Genomic DNA, 12806 nt, shown 5'->3' with positions numbered 1-12806 from the left:
GTGTGATTCTGTAATGCATTAGGACTCTAATTGACAAAAGACTAAAAACGACTGAGCACTGATCATTCATATCAATTAGCATATCAATTAAAACACTTTCAGATCAAGCTGCTGTGATATGGAATACATCACATTAATAAAAAATAAAGTATATGTATTTACCGATATTTACCAGCATTATTGGTAATAAAAAAAAATAAAAAAAATAATGATATTTATATTATGCTTGTTAAGGCTGCATTTGATTAAAATATATTATATTATATATTATATAAAATATTTCATTTTAAATGTTTTCTATGTCTTCTTGAAAAGATGGATTTTTCAGTGTCACATGATCCTTTATAAATTCTAATATTCTAAATAATTTCATATTATTATTACTATTATTATTATTATCATTTATGCACTGAAAATGGTTGTGCTGCTTAATATTTTCTGGAATAAACTGATGATTACATATTTCAAAAGAAAACCTTTTTTTAATTTTACAAGTCATTACTGTCTCTTGATATAGCTGAATGTGTTTTTCTTATAAAAAAAAAAAAAAAAAAAAAGACCAACCCCAAACTTTTGAACAATAGTCTAAATAATATATAAAATTAAATGTATTAATATCAATTAAAAGTGTAAAATATTTTAACATATTCACTAGTGCTGTCAAACAATGAATTGCCTCCAAAATAATAATAATGTGTGTGTACGGTTTATTATGTCTATATTAATGCTCACACATACAGTATTTTTTTAAAACTTTTACATTGTATTTATTTATATTACAGATAAATATTTCATATAAACAATTTAAAAAAAATATATATATATACACTTGTGTGTGTGTTTGTTTGACAGCACTAATATTTACTGAATAATAAAAATAAGTAAATGTAGAAATTATCAAATATTTTACAAAAACTTAACCAATTTTCACTTAAAGGGATAGTTCAACCAAAATGAGAGAATTAGCATTTTTGGGTGAACTATGCCTTTAAGCGCTATTCAGTACAGTTACAATACTTGAATGCTCAATTGGTCATCATTATCAGATGCAGGACATGAACTATACAATACAATATTAAATAAGATTAAATAACTATTTGGTTCGTTTTTAAGCATTTACATTTGTTTAAAAAAAAAAAAAGTTTCATAGAAACCCATTGCGTTTCCATCATTAACCACTAGGGGATTGCAGAGCCTCAGTTGGGAAGTGCTGGACTGAACAAGCCTGTGCAGCTTCACTAATGTATCAGATACTCACCCTGTCATCACTGATCTTGAGCACTTTGGTAAGGAAGAGCAGCAGTAGGTTAGTCCAGGTCTCGCGGTGGCTCTCAGACGTCAGGGTCAGGAAGTAAGCCACAGCGTCACTGCACACGCTAACAAACAGAAAAAGAGACTGCGCTTTAACACAGACGATTGAAATATTCCACAAACATCTTGAATACAGCCTTAGTGACCTCTGCCATGACCTCCTCTGCCATGGCTCCTCCCCTCGTATGTCTTATATAACCCCCATCTGCCCTGCAACCTCCTTCACTCATCATGACCTAATCTCACCTAAATCCCCTTTGGCCTGGTTAAGAGTGTCTCTGATAGTCTTCCTGCAGTCTGACCTGGCCTCTTTCTCATGATTGCACCGCATTAGCAGTGAAGTCTGTGAGTCAGGGATGCTAAATGAAAGCACACAAGTCTGGGACTCTGGGATGGAGTGAAATTAGTGCTCAGTGTAGTTCGTGTCTCGTTTTAAAGCTTAATTTGTTAGAGCTAGCACTAATCTAACAAAACAATGCCCTAATGGTGCATGAAACTCTTTATCTGTTGGATCCACGCCAGGCACCAATCGCAATTCAATAAAGCAAAGCCACACTCTCACTTCAGGAAGTGACCTTTTTCATCATAAAAATGAATAAATTGGAATGAGGAACCAACATTGCTTTTAATGCACGATTCTTCTGAAGTTTAAGTGTTTTTATATTCTAAACATTACTACAGCTGAAGTCTTTATTTGACTCTTAACTGCAGAACATCCTGTGTGTTGATCTGTTAGGATCCAACTGGGCATTATTTTGAACAGAATCCTAATTATTATACTGAAACGGTCTTGTCACATGATGATAGTAAAATAGCGAATGCCATTTCATGTAGTTCAAGTGTGTGTGTGTGTGTGTGTGAAAACAAACACGTACCAAGATGCTTAAAGACAGAAAATAAGATAGAACATATAATATCCCTCTCTTTTTATAAAAGTTCCAAAATACTTTAATTTATGCTACAGTCATGACGCTTCTCTACTTGCCATTACTAGTTGGTGGCATGTGTTTGGATATATTTTGGATGTTGTATATTTTGGATATTTTTTTTTTTTATTGTGCGTGTGCATTTCATTTAAATATATATTTTTTTGAAAGCTGTATTTAAATATATATATATATATATATATATATATATATATATATATATATATATATATATATATATTATTGCTATTTAAAATAAGTGTAACTTTTCTATTTTAATAATTTCAAATGTATATTATAGAAATAAAAATATTGAATCCTGTTTCTGCCACTGAATAAAGAATAAAAAATGGTAAAACAAAAAAAAGAAAAAAAAAAATTTTCTCTCACAATTATGACTTTTTTCCCCACAATTGCGACTTTTCTTCTCAGAATTGCGTAATATAAAACTCCTAATTGCAAGTTATTAAGTCAGAACTGTGAGATATAAACTCAAAGCTTGTATCTCGCAATTCTGACTTTTTTTCTAAGAATTGTGAGATATAAACTCACAATTGCATGTTATAAGTTCCAATTCTAAGGGGGAAAAAAGACTGATATTTTCTAAGAACTGAGAGTTTAAATGTCACATTTCCGACTTCACTCGCAACTGAATGTTATACAGTCAGAATTGCGAGATATAAACTCGCAGTTCCGAGAAAAAAAAGTCCATTTTGACTTTTTCCACAGAATTGCCAGTTTACAGCTCAGGATTATTTGATGAATAGAACGTTCAAAAGAAATAATTAAATTGAAACAGAAATATTTTTGTATAAATTATAAACAACTTTACTGTCACTGTTATATGTTTACCTGTCAATTGAATGCACCCTTGCTGAATAAAAGTATTACATTTATATATATATATATATTATTTTTTAAAGGATTTACCCTAAACTAAGTTAATAAAAGCCACAAACTCCCATGTCCCAGGATCTTTAAGATAATATCTGAATTCTGTAATAGTGGCAGCGTATTATAAAAGATGTCTCTAAGTGAAATGTAAAAGATATGAGGTGTAATGAAGACAGCAACAGCTATGAGTATGTAATTAGCTGAATAATGTTTACATGGCCGCAGGGTCTGACAGCACAGCGGTTCCCGTCAGGAACGTGACAGTGATGTCTTACTTGAGCAGTCTCCTCTGCACCTCCTCCCAGGCGTCCTGCCTGCTCTGGTCCATGTACATGCGGAAGAGGATGCGCAGGCCACACGCCAGGCTGCTGGTCTCCTGTTTCAGCAGATTGGGCTTCGACTTCCCTTTGAAACCTGATCACACACATGGAGACACAAAGAGCTCTTTTAATGTGGGACGGGAGAAGAAATCAAGCCAGACGTGACAAAGACTTTCCATTAGGCCACACATGTGGCTCTATCTGATAACGGAGGACTTGATACGACGTGAACTGCAAGCTATGAGGTGGCTTTTGTAGATGTGGAGAAATAAACTCCTAGCAATGGATATACTTATTGCATCTCATGTTTCTAACAACAAAGAAATGATCGTGAGCATAGGCGGAAATCGTGCCCTCCCCCCCTAAAATATAATTAAAATACGTGTATTGATATGTATTGATAATGATAATGATAATGATATATAGTTAAACTAATTGTGCAAGTAGTAAAACAATACGAAGGCAAATGAGTTTTAAACATCCCCTTAACCTTACCACCACTGACACACACACACACAGAGAAAACGTGTTTCAGTAGTTGTTGAACTCCATAAGTCAAGGCAATTTTATTCAAATTAATCAGATGAAGTGATTATTTTCTCTTTAATATAGATGATGATAAGTCATTAATAAATCGTGTCCAAAAAATATTATTGTGGACTAGGGCTGCACGATGTGTCATTTAATAAGCATCGATATCGCAATGTACGAATCCACGATAGTCACATCGCAGGATGTGGGATGTAGGCTGTTATAGTTTATCCGTTATTCATTAACTGTACGGGCCAGCTGCTCCCCGGCCCTTGACGAATGTGATTCGCGGATTAATTGCACAGCTTAATCATAATAGAGTGTTTTTAAGTCCTGTCAGTTTAACAGGGCAGAGAGAAAGAGTGCATGCGAGAGAGAGCGCGAGAGAGAGAGAACGCGTGTGCGCGAGAGAGAAAGCACAAGAGAGACGGAGGGAGGGAGAGAGAGAGAGAGAGAGAGTGAGTGCGCGAGCGAGCGAGCCCGGGCCGCATGCTCACCGTCTTCAAACAACACGAGTGCTTTCTTGCTCTCTCTCCCTCGCGCATATTAATCAATTGACACGATGGTGTCAATGTTTTAAATCATTTAAAATGAGAATGTAAGTGTGCTCACCCCATTTTTGTTTGTAAGAAAAATTTGATTAGATTTCATATCGTAATATATATCGCAGAAAAATAAAATATCGCAATGTCATTTTTTCCCAATCAATTTATCGTGCTGCCCTATTGTGGACCAATGTACTTTTGTCACGGATGTAGTTTGCCATGTTAGTGATTATAACGTTTACTCATATTTTATACACGAGTTTACCTAGCTTGTTTAATAACGTCTTACACACACCCATAGTGTACGCATATACAAGTCTTGTACGTTAGCTTAGACTAGTGCAGGTGCGCATTTAGATTTTTTCACTGTGATTTAGTCGGTTTCAGTGGCAGCTCAGGGGGGAGGCACAGTTTCCCCCAAATTTTTAGGTGAAAAGGAGGACGATTTAATTTTTATAAAATTAACTTTTAATTTTAGTTCATGTCTCAGAATGTATATATTTTTGTTTGTAATTTCACAGTTAAAATACCATTACTTGAAAGCTCCGCTTTTCTATCGCGAATGTGCCGAATCTGCTGATGTAATTACAACCACTAAGTGAAAGAGAAGGGGAGGGGGAGGCCAGGGGAACCAATCAGCATCGAGTGTTCACTTTCAGCGCTGAGGAGTGTTGAGAAAAGTAACATCATAGAGAAGGCTATAGCCTCCCTTCTGGAATATCAACCAACTCATAGAGACGTAAATTACGTGCTATTAGTTTAAACGTCTCCCGGAGCGGCTGGGCTGATAATTTACCAAGTATTCATAATGAGAAGCGGTATTGAATATATTTTCTTTACGATTTCTGACTAAAAGCCACCAAAAAGCCATTTTAAAGTGGTTAAGCAAATAATAATAACAACAATCGGCAGGGATCCCCAGACCAATACAATTAGTGTGCCTCTTTTTTTTTTTTTTTTAACCCACGAGCCACCACTGGTCGGTTTATTTCATTTAATATAGTTAATCTAATATAACATCATACTAAGAGTGCAGTTGTTCTTCAGGTATTAGCATAACAAATGTGATTTTGATTTTTATAAACGTTTAATAAACAAAGTTAATATTAAGTGCATTTTAGGCACCATATTGCCTGTTTTAGCTCTATTTCACCAACGAAAAAAGATGAAAACTAAGCTACAACAGTAACAGCACTGTAATTGCGTCTTTGAGAAACACAATGAGGAGCTATTTCCTAACTGAATGAATCCAATTTTTTAACAAATCAGTCATTGACTTAACTTATTTTTATTTAGTTTTTTTCCCCCTCTCTTTCATGTCTATACTAATCTCACTATACGGTTGTGTGAGGGTGTATGTCTAAGTAAGGCTTGCAATAGTAAGGCTTTCCTCTCTGTACACATATCCTTAAGTACAATTTTGCCTGAATTATTAGTGTCCCCTTCAAAACCTGCTCTTGAGAAATGTTATGTTAATTGCCCCCCCCCCCCAACATTTAGATTAAATTTTCGCCCCTGATCACGAGTACTGACCAGCCTTCCACAGCGCGGTTCTCTGTTCATTATTGGAGTTAAAGGCCTTAGCAAAGCGATGGGACTCCAGAAGACAGTCAAGCAGTTTAAACAGCTGTTCTGAGGTCAGGTAGCGATACATTCCCTGGTCCTGAGTATCCACATGTACGTCAGTGACCAAAGCATCTCTCTGCAGAAAAACACACTTCATTTAGACTGTATACCTGACTATAACTTAGAGACAAATCTTCTTCAATCCTTTAATATAACTAGTTTTACTCAATAACCATTTAAATAATGTGACCTAGCAATAAGGGGTTTTAAGCTTTTCTTTTTTTTATTCTTTTTAATATATTCCATTTTATATGTTATTATATCAACACTTTTTTTCTCAAAATGTTCTGATGATAAATAATTAGGAATAAAAATAAAATAAAATGAAAATAGAATGAAAATAACAATCAATCAATCACACATCATTGTAGTTTATTCTGCTTTAAAACTATAACTATTAACTTTTTTTTTTTTTTACCGTATTTTTCGGACTATAAGTCGCACCTGAGTATAAGTCGCATCAGTCCAAAAATGTCATGATGAGGAAAAAAACAAAACATACATAAGTCGCACTGGACTATAAGTCGCATTTATTTAGAACCAAGAACCAAGAGAAAACATTACCGTCTACAGCCGCGAGAGGGTTCATTTCTCTCGGTTCATGTCAAATTAATTTTGATAAATAAGTCGCACCTGAATATAAGTCGCAGGACCAGCCAAACTATGAAAAAAAGTGCGACTTATAGTCCGGAAAATACCGTAATTGAAATATTATATGAAAAACTTAAACTTAGAGAGAGAAAAAAAAAAAGATTATAAATGTTACTTGGCCACTAACTCAAATAAATATGTTTAAGTTAATTGAAACGAAAATAAATGACATTGAAGCTCCATAGAAAAATAATAATAATAGAAAGCTCAAACTAAAATTACTAAAACTAAATTTTATTACACTGATGTGGCCAACACAATCTTGCTTATGACATTTCCAGATTGTAATCCCTAGTATATTAACAAAAACACAAAAAATGATTGGTTATAATAAGAGATTGTAAAGGATGGTACCTGTGCTGCTGCAAAGTTTTCAGCATCCTCCTTCTTACTAGTTGCAGGAAAGAACACAATGTTGTCTATGGTCTGAATGAGCTCCAGCTGGACGACACACTTTATGAGCAGAGCTGCAAACAGCCGCTGTTCCTGGGCTTCTGGGGAAATCGCATATGGAAACACAAAATGAACAGCTGACCAGCTGATAGTCAGTGTGTTCTGGGTGCTTTATGAAAGCAGGCTGAAATCTGGACTACAAATAATGTAGTTAAATTTAATTCATGAAAATCATTAAGGATTATTACATGATTCTCTGGATTTTCTTGATTCTAAATGGTCATCGGTGACATTCTGCAATCAAATACTGTTGTATATGTAAAAGTTACAATAAATGAGTGACTGTTTCTAAATTTTTTTTGTTTCATAGCTGGGTTTCAAATCTTTCATTTATGACATACTGTGGAGCAAAAAAAAAAAAAAAAGATCAATAAAGAACAATAATCTGGATGGTTGGCCACCCTGATACATGCCTAAAGCCACACTGAACTGACTCTGTCTGCGGTTTTCAGCCAAAGCCTTCTCCATACTGTTCACCGACTGCTGGTCATCTGACCGAGTCTGAATATCCACTGACTTCTGGGAAATGGAGTCCTGTAAGCACCAAATCAGTACTTATTATTACATTAATGAACTCCTATAGCACTAGAAGATCATCTGGTTGAGATGACCCTCCATCTTCTTTGCATACCAGCTGTTTATCAGAGTCGAGCTGAGTCACATGATCATGTGCCGGTCTCCATGTCAACAGCCTGAAAACAACACAGAGCTGGGTTAGATGGTGCAGGTGTCTTTTCCAGTTTAATGATATGGGCTGCCATATCAAGCTAAATTAAGAAATGTATTATATATATATATATATATATATATATATATATATATATATATATATAATTATGCCTTCAATAAATTATTGTGCCAAAAAGGGAAAAAGGGTTTGGTAACAGGGCTGACAGTTTTACAGCTTAATTTGACATATTTTCCATGTAGGTGTTTTTTTATTTTTTTTATCTAAATTTAATATAGATATTTCTACAAATATCAAACATTGCAAGGCAAAATCAATATAACAGGGTTGAGACTTCAACAGTTAATATTTAGCTACAAGATGTTCATTCAAAAGAAAATTGAATTACAATTAGAGCATTTAATAATCGATTGTGTGCTTTAAAAAAAACATAGTAATAGGGTTGACACATCTATAATTAATTTAGCTGCAAGATGTTTATCAAAAAAAATCATAATTTAATGTAAATGTTTACAAATAGTGCATTTAAAAATTGGTTGTTTAACTTTGGAGAAAAAAAACAGGTAATTTGGCTACAATATATTTATAAGGAAGATAACTTATTGCAAATATTTCTACAAATATAGCATTTATAACCCGTTGTTTACTTCACAAGCTCATAGTAACAGGGTTGATAGTTTTACAGTTTATTTAGCTACAAGATGTTTATTAGAAACTATTTATAGCAGACATTTCTACAAATATTGAGTATTTAATAGTCAGTTTACTACACAAAATCATGATAACAGGGTTGATATTTTCAGATTATGATAATTACTGGTAAAAACATGACAAAGACACGGCTTGTCCTTAAAGAGTTCACATTCTAATAAAGCCACTTTTTTTTTTAATGGAGTATCTGATTACTTTTTTACACATTTATATAAAAGGGAAACTATTAACATTTATTTCATAAAACGATCCGAAAAGAGTAAACCATCAATTCTGAAAAGAGCGAGCTTTATGGGAACACTCACATGTGTGGGATGGTGGTTTTGAAGATGTCTAGCATACAGTTGCAGGTCTTGTCCCAGGTCTCAGCGTTAAACTTCTCACCATTGAGGATGACGACGTTTTCAAGGCAATTAGTGCCTGATCTTGCTAATTGCTCATTATCTGTGAGGAGAGAGGAGCAAGAGAGCTCATGAACTGAAGTCATAATTCACATATGCATTTCAATGAACTGCCTACACACAAAACCTTCTAGTCTTCAGCATGAACAATGTTGTTTTCTCAACAGGGTCACTGTAAATGTACTGCAATTGTACCGTGTCTATCGAACACTCACCTTGCTGCACACACCAGTAGAGCTGAGAGAGGATATCATCTAACAGAACATCGCTGAGAGACTCAAAGTACTGTGTGAAAACGTCACAGATAGCATAAAGTGCATGATTGCAGGTGGTGGTCATCCACTCCGCTTTCTGTGGGAAGATACAAAATAGAACATCAGCCATATTTCCATCTTTGGCATGGAGATACTGGAGTGCTACCATATGATTATGTGAACGCCAGAGAGTCCCCTTCCAAACAGTATCTGTGCTGGTGACACTTTCTGAAATGGTTGTCTCATTATCTTCTAGGACAGGTTTCAGTGCTGATGTTGACTTGCCTCAGTCTGTTGCTCTGGAAGCTTCATGTTATCGAAGATCCTGAACACGATGCGGAACAGATCCTGCCACCAGTGTTTCTCGTAAGTGTGACCGTACGTCTTCATCACCTCAAACATCACCGTCAGACCCCTGACAAACAAACCGAAAATAGATTGTTGGGATAAGGTGAAAAAGATTAACGATGCTATACGCATGATTATAAGAAGATTTCAGTATTTAACTGTTGGCAATAACTGTAGCCTCAAAACTGACACTTAAAAATCACACTTTAAAGGTTTTTGCTAGAAAATATAATTAATATAAATGATCGTTCCAAAGTTTGGGGTTGGTAAGATTTTTTTTTTTTAAGAAGTCTGCATTTATATATATATATATATATATATATATATATATATATATATATATATATATATATATATATATATATATATATATATATATATATATATATAAAAAAAAGGGGGATTTAAAAAAATAAATAAATTATTAAATAAAAAAGGTAATTGCGAGTTATAAAGTTACAATTGTGAGATATACACTTGCAATTCTGAGAAAAAAAGTCAGGCAGTTGGGAATATTAAGTCACTATTACGTGATATAAACTCTGAGAAAGTTGTTTAAAAAAAATCTAAATTTATTGCAGATATTTCTAAATATAAAAATATAAATATAAAAATATTTAAAAAAACATAGTAACGGCTGAAACTTTAGTAGTTAACTTAGCTACATATTGTTTATTAGATAGAGAATTTAATGCAAAAATTTCCACAAATATTCAGTGCTTAATAGTCTGTTGTTTACTATACAAAATCATAGTAACAGGGTTGATACAGTTAATTTAGCTACAATATGTTTACTAGAAAGGTAATTTATTGCAGATATTTCTACAAGTAGAACATTTAATAATCTAAGCATTTAATAATTAAAAAAGATTTAAACAGAAATGTGCATTTCTGACTTTATAGCTGCACGTTTATATCATGCAATTCTGAGAAAAAAAATCGGAATTGTGAGATGTAAACTGTGAATCAATCAGTGAATGCATGCTTGCGAATTAAAATTTCTTCTTTTGCTTCAAAAGGAAAAAAAAAACTTCACCTCAAACTTTCAAATGGTGTAAATATTTAGTGTAAATCTAAATGTATTCATTTAGATTAATTCATTTTTTACTAAAAATACTTTTTCTCATTCTTCATAATTTGTGTGTGGTCTTTACAAACTTTACTGGGGTAAAAAAAAACAGGACCAAGTTAACTCATTCTGTAGTTTTAAACATTTATCAAAACCTATTAACTACTATCAAAAAACATTTCAGATTTGTCTGTTATAGGTTTGCCGCTAACCTGGTCCGGACGTCCAGCTTACACCTGTTGATGATGCATGACAACTCAAAGAGGATGGGGAACCAGCCTCTCACCCAGACGCGGTCCTCCGGCGCAACATTCATATCATCACTGGTATAGTCTTTAAATGCCTGCCGACACAACACACAGCACATACTTAAGCACATGCTGCTCCACTATAAGCTGTATTCACAGATCAAAATGTTTCTGATCCAATCTGGCAACCCTCGGTGGGAAGCAGTGGAAGTCTCCATGTGGGTTGCCTTCACTAATCTCCACTTTAGAAACAGCAGAGGACTAAAGCACTTAACAAGCACAAACACAGCTCATGACACAATCCCCCTTCATGGAGAGCCGAAAACAGATCATTAACATTTTCCATTTATTTAATAAAGGCGTTTAGTTTTTGCTCATTAGGGCATCTGGTATTGTGAGTTTCCTCGTTAAAAATGCCCTGTGGTCTCCTCAAGAGTAATCTATTTAGTGAATGTCTATCTAAAGCCTGACCCGGGGTCAGATCATAATTCAGCTGTTATGGAGAGCGCACTCGTTAGCACTGACCTGAGGTCGGTCGGAGACGTATTTGGCGCAGTGGCGGATGAGACGGATTGCCTCCATGCTGGTGTCGGGGAAAGAAGCGTTGCAGGCGAACTCAGACAGACATTTGACAGCATCCTGGAAGGAATCGATGGTAGCTGGAAAATGCTTCTCGAATACATTCGCTGTGAGGAGAGAAGAGACAATTAGAGGTCTTTTACAAAACTGAATTAAAAGTGAATAAATGTTCACAATGCAAATCTTCCTTTCCACTCCACCCAGATAAAAAATTTAACTAAAACTAAAATGTATAAATGATAATAACGATGAAATAAATTTCTAAAATAAAGCTGTCTTAATTTAAAAATGTAATAGCTGTAATAATAAAAAAGATAACAATACTTTATTTTTTAACTTTTTTATAATTAAATTAATAAACTATTCATATAAAACAAAATACATTTTTGGTCCAAAAAAAAAAATAAACAAAAAAGTGGAAGGATAAAAAAGGAAATGAAAAAATAAATGAAATAAGAAAAATATATATATATATTTTTTAAATAAAATGCTTGAAATATACAGCATACAAGTCTAATCGATGGAGGTCCACCAGTGAAAACTTTCTATTTAGCATTTTAACATTTAATTTTTTGATTTTAGCATTTAACAATTAAATGTAAACATTTTCATAATAAGTTATATTACTGGAAAAACTGTTTTATGATCAGTATAAAAATACTATGATTTGTTTTTATTAGGGTTTATTTATTTCATGAAAGTTTTTTGTGTTAAATTGAAATGAGGTTTAATTTAAATAAGGTTTAATTAAAAAATGAATAAATAAATTAATTAAATAATATTTTATTAAAAACATGAGTAATTCCTAAAATAGAGATTTTATCTTTTATATTTTTTCATATCCTCAACCAGAGAATCCTTGATCTCCATCAGGCACTTACTGACAATGTGTCCAGTTGTCTGGAAGGCCAGCTCTACAATACTCTCATCCTGATCAGAGGCAGCCAGATGGAACACAGAAAAAATGTTCTTCCACCCCGATCTAATATTCCCAGCCTGAGAGTTGACCATCTGGGCTATACAGCGGACCACCATGTCCCTAATGGTGGGAGATCTGTAGATAGAGAAGAAGAATGTGAATAAAGCTGAAACACACACACACACACACACATCATCTCATTCTGCAAGGGCAAACACATGTAGACAAGTTCATTTTTCTCCATCAGTCATGGAGTTTAGTCATGAAGTCTTCTGACACTGTGTTCAATCACTAAGCCTAATGAGTACTGCAGGGTCCACATGAGCTAATAT

At 33.9% G+C, this 12806-nt stretch overlaps 1 protein-coding gene across 4 annotated transcripts in view; it reads right to left on the bottom strand.

The window, feature by feature from the left end:
- arfgef1 (ADP-ribosylation factor guanine nucleotide-exchange factor 1 (brefeldin A-inhibited)) overlaps window positions 1-12806 on the bottom strand; it is a 73893-nt gene that overhangs the window by 1375 nt on the left and 59712 nt on the right. For 2 of the 4 annotated variants that reach the window (XM_052595953.1, XM_052595957.1), the window contains 12 exons: window positions 12437-12609; window positions 11502-11662; window positions 10941-11071; window positions 9593-9726; window positions 9273-9404; window positions 8962-9100; window positions 7889-7949; window positions 7671-7791; window positions 7159-7298; window positions 6061-6229; window positions 3407-3545; window positions 1259-1376 (listed from right to left, as the gene is read on the bottom strand). In XM_052595953.1, coding sequence (XP_052451913.1) covers window positions 1259-1376; window positions 3407-3545; window positions 6061-6229; window positions 7159-7298; window positions 7671-7791; window positions 7889-7949; window positions 8962-9100; window positions 9273-9404; window positions 9593-9726; window positions 10941-11071; window positions 11502-11662; window positions 12437-12609 — 1618 coding nt within the window. The remainder of the gene's footprint in view (window positions 1-1258; window positions 1377-3406; window positions 3546-6060; window positions 6230-7158; window positions 7299-7670; window positions 7792-7888; window positions 7950-8961; window positions 9101-9272; window positions 9405-9592; window positions 9727-10940; window positions 11072-11501; window positions 11663-12436; window positions 12610-12806) is intronic. The other 2 variants (XM_052595954.1, XM_052595956.1) reach the window with 2 other exon arrangements.

This window comes from Carassius gibelio, chromosome B24 (assembly GCF_023724105.1).
Source record: "Carassius gibelio isolate Cgi1373 ecotype wild population from Czech Republic chromosome B24, carGib1.2-hapl.c, whole genome shotgun sequence".
NCBI classification, from domain to species: domain Eukaryota; kingdom Metazoa; phylum Chordata; class Actinopteri; order Cypriniformes; family Cyprinidae; genus Carassius; species Carassius gibelio.
The sequence above is the reverse complement of the archived record's forward strand: the minus strand, read 5'-3'. Positions and strand labels throughout refer to the sequence as shown.